This window comes from Lithobates pipiens, unplaced genomic scaffold (assembly GCF_037356315.1).
Source record: "Lithobates pipiens isolate NorthernLeopardFrog02 unplaced genomic scaffold, aLitPip1_a1.2 Scaffold_44, whole genome shotgun sequence".
In the NCBI taxonomy this organism is placed as follows: Eukaryota; Metazoa; Chordata; class Amphibia; order Anura; family Ranidae; genus Lithobates; species Lithobates pipiens.
In genome coordinates this window covers 2,440,318-2,465,313 of record NW_027507870.1, presented here as the reverse complement: position 1 = coordinate 2,465,313, position 24,996 = coordinate 2,440,318, and the positions used below count along the sequence as shown (strand labels likewise).

Below are 24,996 nucleotides of genomic sequence, written 5' to 3'. Positions count from 1 at the left end.
CCCTACTACCAAGCACCCGGCCACCTAGTGATATAAGAGAGAAGTGCAGCAATTCCAGAATTAGGGTGAAAATATTGATCCCTAATAATTTGGCCAAGGCAACTACACCTGGCATGTAAATTTAAGAGCAAGCCTGCCTAAACATCAGGGTGCTACATATACATAACAGAATGGAGAAAAGACTTTAAAGCTGGACTCCAGACATATAGAAGACACAATTACTGAATTACTCTAATTCATTATTACATCCAGGGCTTTTTCTTTTGTAGGAACGCAGTTAGAGCACCTCCAGCACTGAATGCATGTAATGGCAAGGGGTGCAGGGGTCTCCTGGAGAGTCTATTGAATCTGACTGCTGGGGGATCTATTGCTGCTTGGGGGGGATCTGTTGTTGAGGGAGGGGCCTATTGTTGCTGGAGGGTCTACGTATGCTGGCTGCTGGGAGATTGATTGTTTCTGGAAGGGGTATATTGTTGCTTTGGGTTTGTTATGTTGTGGGGGGGTCTATTGTTGCTGGGGGGGGGGGGGGGATATACTGCAGCTCTGTGTTCGTTATTACCTCCAGGGCGTTTTTTCAGCAGGAACGCAGTTACAACACCTCCAGCATTGAATGCATGTAATAGGCAAAGGATGCTGGGGTCTCCTGGAGAATCTATTGATCCTTTTTGCTTGGGGGGATCTGTTGTTGCTTGGAGTCCATTGTTGCTGGGATGGATCTACTGTTGAGGGAGGGGTCTGATGTTGCTGGCTGCTGGAGGGTCTATTTATGCTGGCTGATGGGAGATTTATTGTTCCTGGGAGGGATCTATTGTTGCTGAGGTTTTATTGTTGTTGGGGGGGGGTCTACTGTTGCTCTGTATTCATTATTACATCCAGGGCTTTTTTTTCAGCAGGAACGTGGAGGAAATGCAATTACAGCACCTCCAGCACTGAATATACTGTATGCAATGGCAAGGAATGCTGGGGTCTCCTGTCTCCTGCAGAGTCTATTGACTCTGGCTGCTGGATCTATTGTTGCTTGGGGGGATCTGTTGTTGCTAGGGGTCAGTTGTTGCTGGGAGGGATCTACTGTTGAGGGAGGGGTATATTGCTGCTCGATCGTATATTTATGCTTGGAGGTGGGTAGGGGGTGGAACCAAGGGACAGAGCTTGAAGGTGGTAGGGGGTGGAGCAAAGGGACAAAGCTTAGAGGTGGGTAGGGGTGGAACCAAAAGACAGAGCTTGGAGGTGGGTAGGGGCGGAACCAAGAGTCAGAGAATGGAGGTGGGTAGGGGGTGGAACCAAGGGACAGAACTTAGAAGTGGGTGGGGGTGGACCCAAGGGACAGAGCTTGGAGGTAAGTAGTGGCGGAACCAAGGGTCAGAGATTGGAGGTGGGTAGGGGTGGAGCCAAGGGACAGAGCTTGGAGGTGAGTAGGGGGCGGAAACAAGGGACAGAGTTTGGAGGTGGATAGGGGGTGGAACCAAGGGACAGAGCTTGGAGCTGAGTAGGAGGCAGAACCAAGAGACAGAGCTTGGAGGTGAGTAGGGAGCAGAACCAAGGGACAGAACTTGCAGTTGGGTAGGGGGTGGAACCAAGGGAAAGAGCTTGGAGGTGAGTAGGGGGCGGAACCAATGGACAGAGCTTGGGAGTGGGTAGGGGGTGGAACCAAGGGACAGAGCTTGGAGGTGGGTAGGGGGTGGAATCAAGGGACAGAGCATAGAGGTGCATAGGGGGTGGAACCAAGAGTCAGAGATGGAAGGTCGGTAGGGGGTGGAACCAAGGGACAGAGCTTAGAGGTGGGTAGGGGGTGGAACCAAGGGACAGAGCTTGGAGGTGAGTAGGGGGCGGAAACAAGGGACAGAGTTTGGAGGTGGATAGGGGGTGGAACCAAGGGACAGAGCTTGGAGGTGAGTAGGAGGCAGAACCAAGAGACAGAGCTTGGAGGTGAGTAAGGAGCAGAACCAAGGGACAGAACTTGGAGTTGGGTAGGGGGTGGAACCAAGGGAAAGAGCTTGGAGGTGAGTAGGGGGCGGAACCAAGGGACAGAGCTTGCGAGTGGGTAGGGGGTGGAACCAAGGGACAGAGCTTGGAGGTGGATAGGGGGTGGAATCAAGGGACAGAGCATAGAGGTGCATAGGGGGTGGAACCAAGAGTCAGAGATTGGAGGTCGGTAGGGGGTGGAACCAAGGGACAGAGCTTAGAGGTGGGTAGGGGGTGGAACCAAGGGACAGAGCTTGGAGGTGAGTAGGGGGCGGAAACAAGGGACAGAGTTTGGAGGTGGATAGGGGGTGGAACCAAGGGACAGAGCTTGGAGGTGAGTAGGAGGCAGAACCAAGAGACAGAGCTTTGAAGTGAGTAGGGAGCAGAACCAAGGGACAGAACTTGGAGTTGGGTAGGGGGTGGAACCAAGGGAAAGAGCTTGGAGGTGAGTAGGGGGCGGAACCAAGGGACAGAGCTTGCGAGTGGGTAGGGGGTGGAACCAAGGGACAGAGCTTGGAGGTGGATAGGGGGTGGAATCAAGGGACAGAGCATAGAGGTGCATAGGGGGTGGAACCAAGAGTCAGAGATTGGAGGTCGGTAGGGGGTGGAACCAAGGGACAGAGCTTGGAGGTGAGCAGGGGGCAGAACCAAGGGACAGAGCTTGGAGGTGAGCAGGGGGCAGAACCAAGGGACAGAGCTTGGAGGTGTGAAGGGGGTGGAACCAAGGGACAGAGCTTAGAGGTGAGTAGGGAGCAGAACCAAGGGACAGAGCTTGGAGGTGGGTAGGGGGTGGAACCAAGGGACAGAGCTTGGAGGTGGGTAGGGGGCGGAACCAAGGGACAGAGCTTGGAAGTGTATAGGGGGTGGAACCAAGGGATAGAGCTTGAAGGTGGGTAGGGGGCGGGACCAAGAGACAGAGCTTGGAGGTGGGTAGGGGGTGGAACCAAGGGACAGAGCTTGAAGGTGGTAGGGGGTGGAGCAAAGGGACAAAGCTTAGAGGTGGGTAGGGGCGGAACCAAGGGTCAGAGATTGGAGGTGGGTAGGGGGTGGAACCAAGGGACAAAGCTTAGAGGTGGGTAGGGGGTGGAACCAAGAGACAGAGCTTGGAGGTGGGTAGGGGCGGAACCAAGAGTCAGAGAATGGAGGTGGGTAGGGGGTGGAACCAAGGGACAGAGCTTAGAAGTGGGTAGGGGGTGGACCCAAGGGACAGAGCTTGGAGGTAAGTAGGGGCGGAACCAAGGGTCAGAGATTGGAGGTGGGTAGGGGTGGAGCCAAGGGACAGAGCTTAGAGGTGGGTAGGGGGTGGAACCAAGGGACAGAGCTTGGAGGTGAGTAGGAGGCAGAACCAAGAGACAGAGCTTGGAGGTGAGTAGGGAGCAGAACCAAGGGACAGAACTTGGAGTTGGGTAGGGGGTGGAACCAAGGGAAAGAGCTTGGAGGTGAGTAGGGGGCGGAACCAATGGACAGAGCTTGCGAGTGGGTAGGGGGTGGAACCAAGGGACAGAGCTTGGAGGTGGGTAGGGGGTGGAACCAAGGGATAGAGCTTGGAGGTGGGTAGAGGGCGGGACCAAGAGACAGAGCTTGGAGGTGGGTAGGGGTGGAACCAAGGGACAGAGCTTGGAGGTGAGTAGGAGGCAGAACAAAGGGACAGAGCTTGGAGGTGGGTAGGGGGTGGAACCAAGAGACAGAGCTTGGAGGTGGGTAGCGGGGGAACCAAGGGACAGAACTTGGAAGTGGGTAGGGGCTTTGATGTGGGTAGGGTGTGGAACCAAAGGACAGAGCTTGAAGGTGGGTAGGGGGTGAAACCAAGAGACAGAGCTTGGAGGTGGTTAGGGGGTGGAACCAAGAGACAGAGCTTGGAAGTCGGTAGGGGGCGGAACCAAGAGACAGAGCTTGGAGGTGGGTAGGGGGTGGAACCAAGGGACAGAACTTGGAAGTGGGTAGGGGCTTGGATTTGCATAGGGGGTGGAACCAAAGGACAGAGCTTGGAGGTGGGTAGGGGGTGGAACCAAGGGACAGAGCTTGGAGCTGAGTAGGAGGCAGAACCAAGAGACAGAGCTTGGAGGTGAGTAGGGAGCAGAACCAAGGGACAGAACTTGCAGTTGGGTAGGGGGTGGAACCAAGGGAAAGAGCTTGGAGGTGAGTAGGGGGCGGAACCAATGGACAGAGCTTGGGAGTGGGTAGGGGGTGGAACCAAGGGACAGAGCTTGGAGGTGGGTAGGGGGTGGAATCAAGGGACAGAGCATAGAGGTGCATAGGGGGTGGAACCAAGAGTCAGAGATGGAAGGTCGGTAGGGGGTGGAACCAAGGGACAGAGCTTAGAGGTGGGTAGGGGGTGGAACCAAGGGACAGAGCTTGGAGGTGAGTAGGGGGCGGAAACAAGGGACAGAGTTTGGAGGTGGATAGGGGGTGGAACCAAGGGACAGAGCTTGGAGGTGAGTAGGAGGCAGAACCAAGAGACAGAGCTTGGAGGTGAGTAAGGAGCAGAACCAAGGGACAGAACTTGGAGTTGGGTAGGGGGTGGAACCAAGGGAAAGAGCTTGGAGGTGAGTAGGGGGCGGAACCAAGGGACAGAGCTTGCGAGTGGGTAGGGGGTGGAACCAAGGGACAGAGCTTGGAGGTGGATAGGGGGTGGAATCAAGGGACAGAGCATAGAGGTGCATAGGGGGTGGAACCAAGAGTCAGAGATTGGAGGTCGGTAGGGGGTGGAACCAAGGGACAGAGCTTAGAGGTGGGTAGGGGGTGGAACCAAGGGACAGAGCTTGGAGGTGAGTAGGGGGCGGAAACAAGGGACAGAGTTTGGAGGTGGATAGGGGGTGGAACCAAGGGACAGAGCTTGGAGGTGAGTAGGAGGCAGAACCAAGAGACAGAGCTTTGAAGTGAGTAGGGAGCAGAACCAAGGGACAGAACTTGGAGTTGGGTAGGGGGTGGAACCAAGGGAAAGAGCTTGGAGGTGAGTAGGGGGCGGAACCAAGGGACAGAGCTTGCGAGTGGGTAGGGGGTGGAACCAAGGGACAGAGCTTGGAGGTGGATAGGGGGTGGAATCAAGGGACAGAGCATAGAGGTGCATAGGGGGTGGAACCAAGAGTCAGAGATTGGAGGTCGGTAGGGGGTGGAACCAAGGGACAGAGCTTGGAGGTGAGCAGGGGGCAGAACCAAGGGACAGAGCTTGGAGGTGAGCAGGGGGCAGAACCAAGGGACAGAGCTTGGAGGTGTGAAGGGGGTGGAACCAAGGGACAGAGCTTAGAGGTGAGTAGGGAGCAGAACCAAGGGACAGAGCTTGGAGGTGGGTAGGGGGTGGAACCAAGGGACAGAGCTTGGAGGTGGGTAGGGGGCGGAACCAAGGGACAGAGCTTGGAAGTGTATAGGGGGTGGAACCAAGGGATAGAGCTTGAAGGTGGGTAGGGGGCGGGACCAAGAGACAGAGCTTGGAGGTGGGTAGGGGGTGGAACCAAGGGACAGAGCTTGAAGGTGGTAGGGGGTGGAGCAAAGGGACAAAGCTTAGAGGTGGGTAGGGGCGGAACCAAGGGTCAGAGATTGGAGGTGGGTAGGGGGTGGAACCAAGGGACAAAGCTTAGAGGTGGGTAGGGGGTGGAACCAAGAGACAGAGCTTGGAGGTGGGTAGGGGCGGAACCAAGAGTCAGAGAATGGAGGTGGGTAGGGGGTGGAACCAAGGGACAGAGCTTAGAAGTGGGTAGGGGGTGGACCCAAGGGACAGAGCTTGGAGGTAAGTAGGGGCGGAACCAAGGGTCAGAGATTGGAGGTGGGTAGGGGTGGAGCCAAGGGACAGAGCTTAGAGGTGGGTAGGGGGTGGAACCAAGGGACAGAGCTTGGAGGTGAGTAGGAGGCAGAACCAAGAGACAGAGCTTGGAGGTGAGTAGGGAGCAGAACCAAGGGACAGAACTTGGAGTTGGGTAGGGGGTGGAACCAAGGGAAAGAGCTTGGAGGTGAGTAGGGGGCGGAACCAATGGACAGAGCTTGCGAGTGGGTAGGGGGTGGAACCAAGGGACAGAGCTTGGAGGTGGGTAGGGGGTGGAACCAAGGGATAGAGCTTGGAGGTGGGTAGAGGGCGGGACCAAGAGACAGAGCTTGGAGGTGGGTAGGGGTGGAACCAAGGGACAGAGCTTGGAGGTGAGTAGGAGGCAGAACAAAGGGACAGAGCTTGGAGGTGGGTAGGGGGTGGAACCAAGAGACAGAGCTTGGAGGTGGGTAGCGGGGGAACCAAGGGACAGAACTTGGAAGTGGGTAGGGGCTTTGATGTGGGTAGGGTGTGGAACCAAAGGACAGAGCTTGAAGGTGGGTAGGGGGTGAAACCAAGAGACAGAGCTTGGAGGTGGTTAGGGGGTGGAACCAAGAGACAGAGCTTGGAAGTCGGTAGGGGGCGGAACCAAGAGACAGAGCTTGGAGGTGGGTAGGGGGTGGAACCAAGGGACAGAACTTGGAAGTGGGTAGGGGCTTGGATTTGCATAGGGGGTGGAACCAAAGGACAGAGCTTGGAGGTGGGTAGGGGGTGGAACCAAGAGACAGAGCTTGGAGTTGGGTAAGGGGTGGAACCAAGGGACAGAGGTTGGAGGGGAGTAGGGGGCGGAACCAAGGGTCAGAGCTTGGAGGTGAGTAGGGGTGGAACCAAGGGACAGAGCTTAGAGATGGGTAGGGGGTGGAACCAAGAGACAGAGCTTGGAGTTGGGTAGGGGGTGGAACCAAGGGACAGAGCTTGGAGGGGGGTAGGGGGCAGAACCAAGGGTCAGAGATTGGAGGTGGGTAGGGGGTGAAACCAAGAGACAGCTACTACAGTTTTCATCAACAGTTTCCTTTGAATAAATGCGGCTTTCCGGGCGGAGATCTTGGGGAGAGGTACCCTACAATCATGTAAATGGGGGGGGGGGGTGGCTGTGCATGTTGGCCATATTTCCTGTTGCACCCTAATTATGAATCTAACATGAACCATGGTCTGAAAGGTGTGGTTTTTAAAGCAGACCTTCCATCTTAATAGCAAGGTCCACTTATTTAAAGTGCCCCCTCCCTAAAATGCTACATAAAAGTAGCTGTGAGTTCTTCCATATAAGTAGGTGACATTAGCCTCCTGTCGACAAGATCCTGGGGAATGCAGAGTAACCCAAATCTCTTAAGATTCTGTCAACATTCTCCAAGATCTGGCTGGCCAACCTGCTAGCATTTTATTAACATAACTTTAAATTGAATCTTCTGACTCAAGTTATAGATCTCACTATCCCAACCCTTTTCCTCCAGCTCTGTCCAACAGCTCTTTGTTCTTTTCAGTGTGCAGACTGCACTACCCATCTGCTGAGATCACTAACTGCTCAACACGATTTACATAGATTTCACTTTGATCTTTCCAACTGATAAAAAGTATTTTTCACAAACCCGTACGGGGTGATATGACAAGGGGAGGAGAGAGAGAGTTTATGTCTAAGACAGGAAATGTTTTGTGTTATTGACTCATTACACCGACGGACGGGAGGAATCGGGGCGATCAGGGTGATCGAATTGTAATCCAGGAATCAGACTGCTGGACTTTCTAGGTGGGATGTGACTCCAAAATGAATTTCATATACAATATATATATATATATATATATATATATATATATATATATATATATATATATATATATATATATATATATATATATATATATATATATATATATATATATATCACTGTTTGCATATTTTAGCTCTTTTGTAACCATTGTAATATTATTTGTAGCTAGCACATAATAGAGGGGACTTTGCATTATTATTAAGTCAGATTTAGATTTAGATTTAGGTTTTCACTGAATTTATATTTATATATTATATTTATTTTGAAGTCCACAAACGCTGTCCATACATGAACCGTTCTAGTAAGTTTACCTAGAACTGTATGGAAGTCTAAATATCTATAAGATCCAATGTTGTCCTGATCTGGATGAGGTTTTAGGAGACAAAAAATAGATACATTATAACGATTTTAGTTACAATTATTAGATAGTAGATTGTAGAAATGACTACATTATTACAGTCTAATTGTATAATATATTATTACAGTCTGCTTACATAGTCAGGTTGAAAAAAGGCACAAGTCCAGCCAGTTCAACCAACAAATAAAATACAATCCCATATACACAATCCTATACCTACAGTTGATCCAGAGAAAGGCAAAAAAAAAACCCCAGCAGAGCATGATCCAATTTGCTCCAGCAGGGGAAAAAATTCCTTCCTGATCCCCGAGAGGCAATCAGATTTTCCCTGGATCAACTTTACCTATAAATGTCAGTACCCCGTTATATTTTTATGTACATTTAGGAAATAATCCAAGTCTTTCTTAAAGTAATCCACTGAGCTGGCCAGAACCACCTCTGCAGGGAGTCTATTTTACATTTTCACAGCTCTTACTGCGTAGAAAACTTTCCGTATTTGGAGATGAAATCTCTTTTCCTCTAGATGTAAAGAGTGCCCCCTTGTCCTCTGGGATTGCCTTAAAGTGAATAACTCAAAGCCAAGTTTACTATATGGACCCCTTATATATTTGTACATGGTGATCATATCCCCCCTTAATCTCCTCTTATCAAGAGAGAATAAATTCAGTTCCTCTAATCTTTCCTCATATCTGAACTCCTCCATGCCTCTTATCAGTTTGGTTGCCCTTCTCTGCACTTTCTCCAGTTCCCTGATATCCTTTTTTGCGAACTGGAGCCCAAAACGGAACTGCATATTCCAGATGAGGTCTTACTAATGATTTGTACAGAGTGGAAAAATGATATCTCTCTCTCTGGAGTCCATACCTCTCCTAATACAAGAAAGAACTTTGCTCGCTTTGCAAACCGCAGGTTGGCGTTACATGCTATGATTGAGCTTATGATCTACCAAAACCCCCAGATCCTTCTCCACCATTGATTCCCCAAGTTGTACTCCCCCTAGTATGTATGATGCATATTCTTATACCCCCAACTGCAGAACTTTACATTTATCAACATTAACCCTCATTTGCCACATAGTCGCCCAATTAGACAGAGTATTGAGGTCGGCTTGTAAATTGGAGACATCCTGTAAGAACATTATTACACTGCATAGCTTGGTGTCCTCTGCAAAGACTGAAAAGATACTTTTAATCCCAGATCCAATATCATTTATAAAGATATTAAAAAGTAAGGGTCCCAGCACTGAACCTCCGTGTACACCACTGATAGCTTTAGACCATTCAGAGTAAGAATGATTAACCACGACTCTCTGAATTCTGTCTTTTAGCCAGTTTTCTATCCATTTACAAACTGATATTTCCAAACCTGTAGACTTTACCTTACACATGAGCCGTGTGTGCGGAACTGTATCCAACGCTTTTGCAAAATCCAAGTATACCACGTCCACCGCCACCCCTCTGTCCAAGTATACCACGTCCACCGCCACCCCTCTGTCCAAGTATACCACGTCCACCTCCACCCCTCTGTCCAAGTATACCACGTCCACATCCACCTCTCTGTCCAAGTATACCACGTCCACAGCCACCCCTCTGTCCAAGTATACTACGTCCACCACCACCCCCCTGTCCAAGTATACCACGTCCACCACCACCCCTCTGTCCAAGTATACCACGTCCACCTCCACCACTCTGTCCAAGTATACCACGTCCACCGCCACCCCTCTGTCCAAGGTTTTACCTCCTCAAAAAAAGAAACCAGATTTTTTTGACAACTTCTGTCTTTCATGAATCCATGCTGTCTGTTGCTTACATTTTTTTTTTCCCAGCAAGAACTCGTCTATGTGGTCTTTTACTAAACTCTCCAGTATCTTCCCAACTATAGAAGTTAAACTAACAACAGGTCTATAGTTACTTGGTAAAGACTTTGTTCCCTTTTTAAATTATGAGCATCACATTAGCCCTGTGCCAATTCATTGCAGTACCATTCCAGTCGTTAACGAGTCCCTAAAAATTAGAAACAATGGAATTGAAATGACAGAGCGTCATTCTTTTAGGATCCGTGGGTGGATGCCATCAGGTTCAGGCGCTTCATCCACCTTTATTCTTTCCAAATATTTCTGGACCATGTCACTTTTGAGCCATTGTGGATCATTCGGGGCTGTGTCACTACCACCTCCATTATGGACATGAGCTCCCCCATGCTCCTTTGTATACACGGAGCTGAAGAAAGTATTTAATACATTTGCCTTCTCTTTGTCCCCAGTCACCCACTCCAGATTATTTTGTAAAGGGCACACATGCTCAGACCTGACCTTTTTACTATTAATATATTTGAAGAATTTTTTGGGGGTTTGTCCTACTATATTTTACAATCTGTCATTCTGTTATATTCTTTGTAACATTTAAACGATGATAGTGTTCCTTCATTTTTATATATTTTTTAAAAACCTTTTTTTATTACTTATAGTCATATTCATGGTTGTATGATACATTATTACAGTCTGATTGTATAATACATTGTTGCACGCTGCTTGTATGATACATTTTTACAGTCTGAACATATAATACATTATTACACACCGGTTGTATGATGCATTATTACAGTCTGATTATATGATGCATTAGAACAGTCAGATTGTATGATAATTTGGACATTCCTCCTAACCAATTGAAAATCTCGTCAGGTCCAAAGCCAGCCTCTACTTTTGCAAGAAATATTAAGATTTTTACACCAATTCAGCTGTCTGTGTTATTATCTTTATTTTATCTACTGATTGCATTACAATGTGTTTGTTTTGTGTGTGTGTGTGTGTGTTTTTTTTTTTTGCTGTTGGTCATTTCTAAATGTGAACGTTTTGATCATATACTCAGATCTTTTTCTCCAGATTTATTACAGATTGATGAACGCCCATCATTACTCTTATTGATCAACCTCAAAAAATAAGCAGGTGAATGTTTTTGAACCTTCCAGCTTAACATGTGGCCAGCTTAAAACTCATATTGAAGTTTAGTATTCTGAACTGTTATTAATTTATATGTATGCGATGTATATCGTATATACAAGCTATACCTCTCAGCTTGTACATTTCAATCAGAAAGTGTGTGTGTAATCTTCATTCAGAATTCAGTTCTATGCTGCTATTTTAGTTGTACATAAAATGTGATTCATCATGTACCCGACCACAGGGCAGAGAGGCGAGAATACACAATGTTACTTTGTATCTCTCTATCTCCTCAATGTTTATAAACAATGTTAGTTTGTATCTCTCTATCTCCTCAATGTTTATAAACAATGTTAGTTTGTATCTCTCTATCTCCTCAATGTTTATAAACAATGTTACTTTGTATCTCTCTATCTACTGTCTGATCAATGTTTATAAACAATCTTACTTTGTATCTCTCTATCTCCTGACTAATCAATGCTTATAAACAATTTTACTTTGTATCCCTCTATCTCTCCTTTTAACAGTTGTTGGTTTGTTATATTTTTCTGGTTAATATAGGGTCAGTTCTTGTAACCTCTTATGGTTAGGCTTGTTGTCCTTGTCTTTAGATTTCTGTATCAAAATAAATATTGAACTACTTAAAGGGGTTGTAAAGGTAAACGTTTTTTCACCTTAATGCATTCTATGCATTAAGGTGAAAAAACATCTGACAGTACCGCCCCCCCCCAGCCCCCCTGTTTTACTTACCTGACCCCTCGAAAATGTCTCGCGCTCGCCCCCGACATCTTCTTCGCCACTCAGCCTGCCCGTTGATTGGCTGGAGTGGATGGATTGAAAGCAGCGCAGCCATTGGCTCGCACTGCTGTCAATCACATCCAATGACGCGGCGTGCCGGGGGGGCGGGGCCGAGTGATACAGTGAGCGGCTATAGCCGCCGGCTGTATCACGGGAGCGCGCCCTCAAGTGCTTCCCACCATGTGAGGGAGCTCGCATGAATGTGAGAAGTACCTGTGGGGAGAAGCAGAGACAGCCGCTGAGGGACCCCAGAAGAGCAGGTTCGGGGGCCACTCTGTGCAAAATGAGCTGCCCAGTGGAGGTATAACATGTTTATTATTAAAAAAAAAAAATTCTCTTTGCAACCCCTTTAACCTTTGGTGTGGTGCTATTGCTCTCCTTATACATTCAAAGAAACAATCGACAGCAGCAAACTAATAATAAACAATCGCCAATAATTAAAAGCAAAAACAAGTATCAAACAACTACCATTAATTTACAAACAACAAGAACTACCATCATTACCAACAACAACAAGCTATAAACAACACCATTAATATTACTACTTGTCAGGAAAGGGCTCTCCCATTGGTGGTGCTGTCGGTCTCTTGGATCGCAGTACCAGTGTCCACCAGCAGGTGTCTTCCAACGCTCAGGATCTGTAGTGGTGGTTTCACCTGTTGGTGGCACTGTTGGATCCTTGGACTGTAGTACCGGTGTCCACCAGCGGGGGATTCCCGGCAGTGTGGAGCAGACAGCACCTCCTGCATTCAGGTGTCACTTGAGGCTAATCACAGGCATGCATATAAATACCTGGCTGATTAATGCTCTCATCGCCTTGGTATCGTCCTTGCGCCCTGAACCTGTACCCGATCCTGTATCTGAGCCCCATCCCGAGCCTGTCCTGATCCTGTCCCTCGTGTGTTCCAGTTCCCTTTCATCCTTGTCTTGTGCCCTGATTCCCATTCACCTTTCCCCATCTGCTGATTCCCTGTGTATGACCCTGGCTTGGCTGACTTGTCAGGAAAGGGCTCTCCCGTTGGTGGTGCTGTCGGTCTCTTGGATCGCAGTACCAGTGTCCACTAGCGGGTGCCTTCCAACACTCAGGATCTGTAGTGGGGGTTTCACCTGTTGGTGGCACTGTTGGATCCTTGGACTGTAGTACCGGTGTCCGCCAGCGGGGGATTCCCAGCAGTGTGGAGCAGACAGCACCTCCTGCATTTAGGTGTCACTTGAGGCTAATCACAGGCATGCATATAAATACCTGGCTGATTAATGCTCTCATCACCTTGGTATCGTCCTTGTGCCCTGAACCTGTACCCGATCCTGTATCTGAGCCCCATCCCAAGCCTGTCCTGATCCTGTCCCTTGTGTGTTCCAGTTCCCTTTCATCCTTGCGTTGTGCCCTGATTCCCATTCACCTTTCCCCATCTGCCGATTCCCTGTGTATGACCCTGGCTTGGCTTACGTTTGTGATTCTGGAACTGCCCTTGTTTATCTGCTCATCCTCTGTGTATGACCCTGGCCTGGCTTACGTTCTCGATTACGGTATTCCCCATCTACTGTGTATAGTTATTTATTATTTGTGGGTCACTGTTTGGTTTATTGTCACTGTTTGCTATTGGAGGTGTTTGTGTATTTCTATATCACTAATCTTAATAAACGTTTATATTCACTTACATGCATTTTGGTTTCCTCTTTGCAATCCACACAGTCTGGTCACACCTGGTTTATGGCACTACTACTAATAGTAATAATAATAATGATAAGAAGAATCTACTTTTGTGTTTTATGCACCTAGAAAATGTAACATAGTATCAGGTAAACTCACCTTTGTATGTTGCCAGTATTAGAAGACGCAGATCACGCGGCATTCGGAAATTCCATTTGCACTCGGTGCACAATGAGCAAAACAGAAGATCTGGAGACGGAGTCGGGTAAGTCAGAGCTTTGATGGGATCCTGTAGAATGCTGGTTTTGGATGGAGTGAAGATGCATTAGAACCACGAGGACAAAAAAGAAGAATAGTTCTAGGGGTTTAGCATTATCCAGTTGCCTCTAGAAGTTATATTTGGACTCATTTTATGGATTCCGGGTTGGTAGCTTCTCCACGCGAATGAACATCCATTATCTCCTTTGTATGTTACAGTAAAAGTCTAAGATTGAAGCTTCACGCTGGAAGTGGATTGTCCAGCCACAAATTTATTCCAAAATAGTGTAAAAGATTTTTTTACAGAGTCAATGCCTTTCAAGGGCCAGAAAATCCCCCCCAAAAAATGTTTGGTGTATACAGTATGTGGTTTTAGAACCTGGTGTTAAGCAGCCTTCCAGTTTCTCCTGTCAGCTGAGAGCTAAAGGGTCTTCTCAGTCTCCTAGATGTTCTCATCAGCTGCCAGATAACGAGTCTACTCACATACCCCCTAGCTCAGGGGTGTCAAACTGGCGGCCCTCCGGCTGTTGTGGAATTACAAGTCCCATCATGCCTCTGCCTGTGGGAGTCATGCTTGTAACTGTCAGCCTTGTAATGCCTCATGGGAATTGTAGTTCTGCCATAGCTTGAGGGCCGACAGTTTGACACCTGTGTCGGAATCGGTCCTCAGATCAGGAAACGCCTTACTTAAACCCAGGGGCGGACTGACAACTCATGGAGCCCCCGGGCAATAGGAGATTATGGGCCCCCCGGGCAATAGAAGATTATGGGGCCCCCGGGCAATAGGAGATTATGGGGCCCCCGGGCAATAGGAGATTATGGGGCCACACAGTATACACACACACACACACACACACACATACAGTATACACCAGGGTTTCTCAACCAGGGTTCTGTGGAACCCTTGGGTTCCTCTAGAGTTGTTAGGGGTTCCCTGAGAAATGGTCAATTTCTGCCTCTCAGGTAATTTCTCAAGGACACCATTGATCTTTTTAGTTATCTGTAAGGGGGCAATTCTCCCCAATAACCACAAGTGTAAGAAGCATTCTTCTCATTGACCATCACACTAATGTATGATGAGTTGTAAAATTTTCATTTTTAGCAGGGGTTCCCCCGAGACCGGAGAATTATTTCCAGGGTTCCTCTGTGTTGAAAAGGTTGAGAAAGGCTGGTATACACACACAGACACATACTGTCCCTGGTTTTATTGAGGCTGGCAACCCTGATGGGGCCCCCTAGTGGCATGGTCAGTCCGCTCCTGCTTAATCACTGACACCAGCACAGAGATAGAGAGCACTGACACCAGCACCGTGATAGAGAGCACTGACACCAGCACCGTGATAGAGAGCACTGACACCAGTACCGTGATAGAGAGCACTGACACCAGCACCGTGATAGAGAGCACTGACACCAGCACCGTGATAGAGAGCACTGACACCAGCCTTAACCACTTAAGCCCCGGACCATTTTCCAGCTTTCTTTTGTTGGTATTTGATCACCTCTGCGTTTTTTTTTTTTTTTGCGCTATAAACAAAAAAAAGCATCAATTTTGAAAAAAAAGCGTAATTTTTTTTTTACATTTTGCTATAATAAATATCCCCCAAAAATATATAAAAAAAACATTTTTTTCCTCAGTTTAGGCCGATACGTATTCTTCTACATATTTTTGGTTAAAAAAAAAAAATCTCAAAAAGCATTTATTGATTGGTTTGCGCAAAAGTTATAGCGTCTACAAAATAGGGGATAGTTTTATGGCATTTTTATTATTACTTTTTTTTTTACTAGTAATGGCGGCGATCAGCGATTTTTTTTTTTTATTGTGACTGCTACATTATGGCGGACACATTGGAGAATTTTGACACATTTTTGGGACCATTGGCATTAATACAGCAATCAGTGCGATTAAAAATGCACTGATTACTGTAAAAATGTCACTGGCAGTAAAGGGGTTAACCACTAGGGGGCAGTGTAGGGGTTATGTATGACGTTATGTGTTTTTTTAACTGTAGGGGGGGCGTGGCTTGGCATGTGACATCACTGATCATCTTTCCCTATAACAGGGAACAGACGATCGGTGACAGCCTCAGTAGGAAGCACGAGGAGAGGTTTGTTTACACTTACCTCTCCTCGTTCTTCAGCTCTGTGACCCGATTGCGGGACACCGGCGGCGATCGGGTCCGCGGGTCCCGCGGCAACGGTCACGGAGCTCAGGACCGGGTCATGAGTGCACCGCCGGCGGGCCCTTAAAGGGCAACGTACCTGTATGTGCTTGTGCCCAGCCGTGCCATTCTGCCAACGTACATTGGCATGAGGCGGTCCTTAAGCAGTTAATAAAGGGGATGTGCTCTGACCTCTGAAATACATTGGATCTGTAATAAAAATACTTTTACTCATTTTTGGAATAACTTTTTGCCTGGACTGTTTCGTAGTACCGCAGGGCCTCCTGCCCCTTTGACTATTGTCAACTGATATTTTTCTCAGTCAGAGACATTCTTGGTCCTGGCACTTTTTCTGGTGTGTGTGCACTGCCTGCAGTACCAAAATGCCGTGTACACTCCCAACCCACTTCTGTTATCTGTAAGATGCCAAGAATGGAGCCAGATGCCTTCCATGCATAGTGCTCCCTCCCGTAGAATGCTACTATTTTATCTCCCTGGGTCCTTTTTCTCATAGGTATACCCACAGCCAGGCACACAGTCATAGTCACTCCTTTGGCTCATTAACCAGTCTTGGGGTGTGCTTTTCTGATGCTTTATTGCAGAATTTGAACTTGGATAGGTGTAGGGTAACTGTGGTATACTATAGTAACTTTAAGCGGTAATTTGTGAACAGTAAGCTTCCTCCTGAAAATCTGAGCATAGTCCTTGCACAAGCAAATATTGGACTGAACTATACCAGCACACCATGAACAATGCCACCTATGAGCAACACTGACTCTAGCACATAAGGGGTGGCAACAGCACAGGGATCTCTCACACCAGTCTGTACTCACTAATGCCATGTACACACGATCAAACAATCCAGGGAAAAAGTCCGGCAGCAATCCCCCCGTGTGTAGCCTCCGGCTGACTTTTTTTTACCCAAAAGTACGGCGGACTTAGAAAGTAGTTTTGCACTCCAATCTTTCCGTCGGACTCGCATTTCGGCGGACAATCCGGCCGTGTGTGCGCCAGTCCGCCGTACTTTTGAAATAAACAGACTTTTCCCGCCCGGAGAAAAGTCCGCTCATTTTGAGCGCGTCTCCAGGTAGCCGGGACCAGCGAAGGAGGCGTCGCTGGCCCCGTCACCTGGTATGGACTTAAAGGGGAACCCCTACGCCAAAAAAAAAAAAAAAAATCGGCGTGGGGGTCCCCCCCCTAGGTCCACATCAGACCCTTATCCGAGCACGCTACCCGGCCGGCCAGGAAAGGGGGGGACGAGCGAGCACCCCCCCCCTCCTGAGCCGTACCAGGCCGCGTGCCCTCAACATGGGGGGTGCCATGGGGAAAAAATTCCGCTACGTGTATAATAATTGGTTTGTGTGATCATGTACAGATGTGCGCAGATGATCACACACATATGTGTGCAGATGATCATTGGGACATATGATTTTACTTTTAAATATGTGGGGGACAGTTGTTTTTACTGTGTGGGGACAGTGTTTTGGGGACATTGTGTGTTTACATTGTGTGGGGACACTGGGCCGATGATCAGTGTGTAAAAAGCTGTAAGAAACAGCTCATACTTACTGATCACTGGCTGGCTGCAGCGATCTGCTCTCCTCTCCTCAATGACAACTTCCGTGGGAGGAGCGGAGGGCCGATCGCCTAGCAACCAGCTCTTAATTTACATCCCATGACGGCTGTGATTGGACACAGCCATCGTGATCAGGAGGGCCAATCACAGAGCCCTCCTGCCGATCGGAGATGCACCATGTCCAGGTGATACGAGCGCATCGGGATCGAGCTGCTGCTTTGGCATGCTCATAAGCGATCCCCCTCCTTCTGAGCGATGTTCCTGAACGTCCACTCAGAAGGTGGAAGCACACACCCAGCCGTATATGTGCAGTGGCCGGGTGGGAGGTGGTTAAATTATAAATGAAAACAGACTTATTTTTAGTTTTGGATGGAGTGGAGATGTATTAGTATCCCCGTTAGTCTTTATTGTTGTCTGTGCCCCCGTTAAGGAGATACCTCATCTCTATTTTTCATGTTTACCATTATTACTGAAAGTGAAAAAAAAATTCTAAAACTTTGTGTGGTCACCAGAACAGAAATTGAGGGGAAATCTTCCAATGGGGACACTAGTTCTGGTGACAACCAGGGATTCCCTCACTTTGGAGAGATTTCCTCTTACTTCCTGTTGTAGCTATGGGATGGACAGGAAGTGAAGGGAAATCTCTCCAATGGGACACATTGTAGGTGTGGTGAAGTGTGGTGCAGAGACAATAATTCACAAAGGCAGGTGCAATAGAACTGGCATTGAATGAATGTAGCAACAGTTCACAACAAGCCTGGTGGGACACCCACCCAGCCAGGTACACTCACAGTTCAGTAGTGTGACACGGTAGACTCCAGTTGGAATAACAGCTTCTAGTGAGAGTGGGCCAAATGCAGCCTGGCCATCTGCCCCCAATTGGGAGTCAGTCAGAAGAGATGAGGCCCTACGCTTGCCCACCTAGTCTGGAACCTTTCCCCAGTGCTGTTAATGACCCTTGCAGAAGAGGTACCTGTCCCTACTCTCTCCTCCCGCCAAAGCATGCTAAAACCCAAGAGCCAGGGCCTTAAGTAGATGTAGTAAATGTGTCAGAAGCATCCAATAGGATAGCTGCTCCAGTGACCCAGGAAACCATAAGCGCTCCACAAACTGTTGGCGCTATATAAATCCTGTATAATAATAATAGGAATAATAATTAGAGGAACCTGTTGGGTATCTCTGCCATAAAACTGCTTCCCAAGTTCTGGAACCCAAGAGCCACAAGTCTGGCTATAGTTACCCCAAGAACTAGGCAATACCAGTTTTGGAGTAAACCAGAATAATAATTTATTTGAACAAGAATACAGGCTTTTATACACTTGAGAAGGAGGTTCTTCCCTTCTGATCAGATTACCCTAACAATAAAAACTGTAACCAGAAACAGGAGCTAATTAATTAGTCATTTAACCAGCTTAGGTGACTCAGAGGTCTGACCTTTCAAGGCCAGACTTGCCATCTTCTAGCTCAGAAGACACAATACACATAATCATAAGTATAAACACAGAACACCTTCAGTCAATAGCAGGAAACCTACTTTCAATAAACATATTATGGCCAGGCATCACCCGACAGTTGGCTATGAGTCCCAAGTTGGCAGAGACCACCCTGGCCCTTTTAACAATGTCTTTTTGCATTACATAACAGAACATCTTCCCAAATGCTTCTAGCTCCCTCAAATGTCAGGGCCCATAGTTGGTAAGCAAGAGGCTAGCATTCAGGCATTTTAAAAGCCTCTGCCCTGGGTGAGTCTATTAGACCTCGTTCCTCCTGATTTCCTTTCCAGAAACAGTGCCACTACGGCCAAGTGCCACCTGCTGTGGAGAAAACAGACTGCACCTGCCTACAGCCTGAGAGGGGTAATACCCATCCAAAATTTAAAGAAAAATCTTTCCCTTTATTTCTAGTTTAAGTAGACAAAACACAACCACGCAACAAGACACATGTATTCCATTTTTAACCAAAGAATGTATTAATGACTCGTGGACAATGAGTTCTTATAAGATCAGTATCAATGTCTTATAGAGGTTATAACTCATATACAGTCAGTTTGTTACAGAGATAAAAGAACAGCAGCTCTGAGATGCAAAAATGCTTATGACGTCTTCCAGTCAGGGTTTAGATTTACTGAATCAAATTTAAAGGCCGTTCCAATTAAACTATCAAAGCGGGATCTATGGTGCCAGGAGATATTGAGTGGAGGATTCAGACTGGCACTCAGAGAGAACCGTTATATCTGCAATGCATTTCTTGAAAACCCTTTCTGGGTTTTAAACATGTTTGAAAATCTATATTAAGGTCTCTTTTTATCCTCAGATGAAATGATGAAGAATGAAGCAAATGATAAGGGTGAGTTTTCATATGATAAGCATCTTCCTCTCTCATCTTTACCCCCCAAAGAAGCTGTGCTGTTTCTCAGGCCCCCTCTTCCAAGTCCCAATGACTCTCTGGGCAGCACCACATTCTCCGACACACCAGGACAGAAGGGTGAACATTTGTTGTAACAACAACAACTCAACATCCAAAAGAATGGAAAGCAGCAATAAAAATTTCAATCAGTAAATAAAAACAGTTACAAAATGACTGTATGCCTTAGTAAAGAACAAAGGGGGGTGATGACTTTACCCCTAATCCCTATACTAAGGGGAGTCCTAACTAAGGGGTGATACAAAGAAAGGGGTCTGACCATCTCTGGCTATCCCTCTCCCACTAGCCAGTGCCCAAATCCAGCGTCGGAGCACTCAAATGTGAGCGCCACAATCCTGGGTGTAAATGTCCAAACAGTGTCCAAGCGGGCAACACTGTTCCTTTATATAATGTGCAGAGTTTATGGCCAGCAGCCTCTCGCCTTCACCTATGATGACAACTTACCTCCAGGCTCAGTGATGCCAGCTGTGCTGACATCCTCCCCATGACCAGGCAGCAACAGCAGGCTTGACAGTGGAATTCTGTCAGGAACCATGAAACAGACTGAGACAGAAGTACAATCAAATAACACTTGTTTATTAATAATAAAAATAAAAAGGTAAATAGAAAAAAGTGTAGTGAAGCATAGCCAGAGTTCAATAGCCAGATCGGGGTAGTCAGCCAGTCCAAAGTTCATAAACCAGATCGGGTAATCAGCCAGTCCAGAAGTCAGGGATCCAAGGAGAGCAACTGCAAGCAGGATAAGAAGCCAGGAGGGATGTCAGCAAGAAAGTCTTGAAACAAACAGCAGGAGATGGTTCCTTGTGATGTGACCAACGTGAAGGCAATGGAGAAATGAGCTGGAAGGCTTTAAATAGGCAGGTCAGATGAGCATCATCGGGAACAGCTGGTAACTGTGGAGAGAGAAGAGAGCTGGCAATTAGCCGACAGCTGAGCGGCCAGCCCAGAGGAGAAAGGGCTAAGCCATCCCTGACACATTCCCAAAGGCTAGGAGATATCAGGGACTTGGGCTCTCTGTGTCTACAGAAATGTGGCAAATCATTCAATAGGCAGCTTGCCCCAAGCCCAGAAGGATCTTTCCTTTTCTTCTTCTGCACAGTCCTGGTATTGTTGGGATCTGTAGTACAGGCTCAGTCTCCATGGGGCAACATCCTACAGTAGTCATGGCTCCTCCCAGCAGGCTCTGTCCTTCCCAGGATCCACATCAGTTCAGTTTCCTCTTCCTTTCTGTGTTCCCAGGTGGTGGGCAGGGCTTCCTCAGGCTACATACACAGCCCTACAGCAGCTGTGTCCTTTCTCTATCTTTTCTCATACACACAGCAGCTCTGACAGCTGGAGGTTAGGGTTGCCACCTGTCCAAGATTCACCCGGACAGTTCGGGTTTTGAATCATGTGGGCTGAAACCCAGACACATTATTCAGACTGGACTGTGGCTCCCCAAGTAACCAAGATAGTCACACACAAATCTGTTGTGCACCACATAACTACTCTACTTGGGGCACCCAAAGGTGACCCAGGCTGCTAAAGTGTTCGGGTGAATGGCAGGACTCAAGGTTTCCCAGCAGAAAATTGCCCAAGCATCACACTGCCTCTGCGAACTTGCAGTGGAGGCTGCTGTTTATTTTGGGGGCGGCAAACAACCACCGCCTAGGTTGGCCGTTGGCACCCCCCACCCCCCACTCCCGCTGGTGGGGTTACCCGCTACACCCACCCAGACCCCCCCGGGAGGCGTGGTTGGTTTTCACCCAGCACTTGCTGCATCTAGGGTCCAGGCGGGCAGCACTGCGACTGGCATCTCTTCTCCTCCTCTGCATCACGGCAGCTTCTGCTTCTCATCCCTCCTTCACCTAGGTGTCCAATAGGATTGCCTGTCTTTTCAGCCAATATGGTGATGGGTCTCACGACCCCCTTCCTGATTGGCCAGGAGGTGGATCAGTGTGAGAATAACAAATATTAATTCGCTATTCTCACACAACTGGGTGGACTCGGAGCGCAGTGCTCTGCGCCCCGTGCCCATCTTATTTTGAAGCATATTAGTGCCTCTTGCTCTAATCATGAGTTGCACAAAAAACACTCCCCCATTGAAATCCATGCATATGGGTGCCCTAACTCTAGATTAGGGTGCCGGACGCATGGATGGGGGGCAGGGCCCGTTCGCCCATAATGGACGGGCCACCACTGCCAACTTTCTTTCTTCCCATACTTCAACCTGGTGCCATCTCTTCCCCAGGTAAGTGACTCACAAGCACCTGGCTATCCACACAATGTTAAAGAAAAGGGATTCACCAGGCCAGGCCACCTTCTTCCATTGCTCCGTTCTCCAGTTTTGATGCTACTGTGCCCATTGTAAGGACATTTATTGGTGGACACGGGTCAGCATGGGCACCCTGACTGGTCTGCTATGCTCTGTGTGTTCTGACACCTTTCTATCAGAAATAGCATTCACTTTTTTAGCTATTTGAGCTCCAGTAGCTCTTCTCTTGGAGCGGACTACACAGGTCAGCTTTTCCTCCCCACCTCCATTAATAAATCTTTCCTCCCCACCTCCATCAATGAACCTTTCTCCACTTCCATCAGTGAGCCTTCCCTCCACAACTCCATTAATAAATCTTTCCTCCCCACCTCCATCAGTGAGCGTTCCCCTTCCCCACCTCCATCAATGAGCCTTCCCTCTCCACCTCCATCAATGAGCGTTCCCCTTCCCCACCTCCATCAATTAGCCATTGCTCCCCACCTCTGTCAATGAGCCTTCCTTCCCCCCACCTCCATCAATGAACTTTCCCCTTCCCCACCTCCATCAATGAGCCTTTGCTCCACACTTCCATCAAGCCTTCCCTCCCCTCACCTCCATCAATAAGCCTTCCACCCCCACATCCATCAACAAGTCTTCCCTCCTCAGCTCCATCAATGAGCCTTCCCTCCCCACCTCCATTAATGAGCCTTCCCTCCCCATCCTCATCAATGAGCCCCCCCTCACCCCCTCCATCAATGATTTACCCCTCCCCACCTCCATCAATAAGCCTTCCCTCCACACCTCCATTAATAAACCTTCCCTCCCCACCTCCATCAATCAGCCCTCCCTCCCCACCATCATCAATGAGCCTTCCCTTCCTACCTTGATCAATAAATCCCCCCTCCATCAATGAGCCTTCTCTCCCCCACCTCAATAAACGAGCCTTCCCTCCCCACCTCCATCAATGAGCCTTCCCTCCCCACCTCCATCAATGAGCCTTCCCGTCCCACCTCCATCAATAAACCTTCCCTCCCTCCTCCATCAATGAGCCTTTCCTCCCCACCTCCATTAATGAGCCTTCCCTCCCCACCTCCATCAATGAGCCATCCCATTCCACCTCCACCAATGAGCCTTCCCTTCCTACCTTCATCAATAAATCTTCTCCCCCTCCATCAATGAGCCTTCCCTCCCCACCTCCATCAATGAGCCTTCCCATCCCACCTCCATCAATAAACCTTCCCTCCCCTCTCCATCAATGAGTCTTCCCTCCCCACCTCCATCAATGAGCCTTCCCGTCCCACCTACATCAATAAACCTTCCCTCCCCTCTCCATCAATGAGCCTTCCCTCCCCTCTCCATCAATGAGCCTTCCCTCCCCACCTCCATCAATGAGCCTTCCCATCCCACCTCCATCAATAAACCTTCCCTCCCCTCTCCATCAATGAGTCTTCCCTCCCCACCTCCATCAATGAGCCTTCCCGTCCCACCTACATCAATAAACCTTCCCTCCCCTCTCCATCAATGAGCCTTCCCTCCCCTCTCCATCAATGAGCCTTCCCTCCCCACCTCCATTAATGAGCCTTTCCTCCCCCCTCCATCAATGAGCCTTTCCTCCCCCCTCCATCAATGAGCCTTCCCGTCCTACCTTCATCAATAAATCTTCCCCCCCTCCATCAATGAGCCTTCCCTCCCCACCTCCATCAATGAGCCTTCCCATCCCACCTCCATCAATAAACCTTCCCTCCCCTCTCCATCAATGAGTCTTCCCTCCCCACCTCCATCAATGAGCCTTCCCGTCCCACCTACATCAATAAACCTTCCCTCCCCTCTCCATCAATGAGCCTTCCCTCCCCTCTCCATCAATGAGCCTTCCCTCCCCACCTCCATTAATGAGCCTTTCCTCCCCCCTCCATCAATGAGCCTTTCCTCCCCCCTCCATCAATGAGCCTTCCCGTCCTACCTTCATCAATAAATCTTCCCCCCCTCCATCAATGAGCCTTCCCTCCCCACCTCCATCAATGAGCCTTCCCTCCCCACCTCCATCAATGTGCCTTCCCATCCCACCTCTATCAATAAACCTTCCCTCCCCTCTCCATCAATGAGTCTTCCCTCCCCACCTCCATCAATGAGCCTTCCCGTCCCACCTCCATAAATAAACCTTCCCTCCCCTCTCCATCAATGGGCCTTCCCACCCCACCTCCATCAATGAGCCTTCCCTCCCCACCTCCATCAATAAACCTTCCCTCCCCACCTCCATCAATAAACCTTCCCTCCCCACCTCCATCAATAAACCTTCCCTCCCCACCTCCATCAATAAACCTTCCCTCCCCACCTCCATCAATAAACCTTTCCTCCCCACCTCCATCAATAAACCTTTCCTCCCCACCTCCATCAATGGGCCTTCCCTCCCAACTACAATTAATGAGTCTCCCCTTCCCACCTCCATCAATAAACCTTCCCCCCCACCTCAATCAATGAGTCTTCCCCTCCCACCTCCATCAATGAAATTTCCCTCCCCACCTCCATCAATGAGGCTTCGCTCCCCACCTCCATCAACAAGCCTTCCCTCCCACCTTCATTTGTTAGCCTTCCCTCCACACCTACATCCATAAGCCTTCCCTCCCCACCTCCATCCATAAGCCTTCCCTTCCCACCTCCATCAATAAACCTTCCCTCCCCCACCTCAATCAATGAGCCTTCCCTCCCCACCTCCATCAATGAGCCTTTCCTTCCCACCTCCATCACTACACCTTCCCTCCCCCCTCCATCAATGAGCCTTCCCTCCCCACCTCCATTAATAAGCCTTCCCGTCCCACCTCCATCAATGAGCCATCCCTTCCCACCTCCATCAATGAGCCTTTCCTTCTTACATTCATCAATAAATCTCCCCCCCTCCATCAATGAGCCTTCCCTCCCCACCTCCATCAATGAGCCTTCCCTTCCCACCGCCATCAATAAACCTTCCCTCCCCACCTCCATCAATGGGCCTTCCCTTCCAACTACAATTAATGAGCCTCCCCTTCCCACCTCCATCAATAAACCTCCCCCCCCCACCTCAATCAATGAGTCTT

At 48.6% G+C, this 24,996-nt stretch overlaps 1 protein-coding gene across 1 annotated transcript in view; it reads left to right on the top strand.

Moving 5' to 3' along the window:
- The first annotated feature begins 7,372 nt into the window (after positions 1-7,372).
- The window catches only part of LOC143956883 (C-type lectin domain family 10 member A-like), an 86,440-nt gene continuing 68,816 nt past the window's right edge, over positions 7,373-24,996 (top strand). The window contains exons 1-4 of the mRNA XM_077467044.1: positions 7,373-7,505; positions 10,770-10,832; positions 13,451-13,540; positions 19,582-19,614. Coding sequence (XP_077323170.1) covers positions 13,507-13,540; positions 19,582-19,614 — 67 coding nt within the window. The 5' untranslated portion in view covers positions 7,373-7,505; positions 10,770-10,832; positions 13,451-13,506. The remainder of the gene's footprint in view (positions 7,506-10,769; positions 10,833-13,450; positions 13,541-19,581; positions 19,615-24,996) is intronic.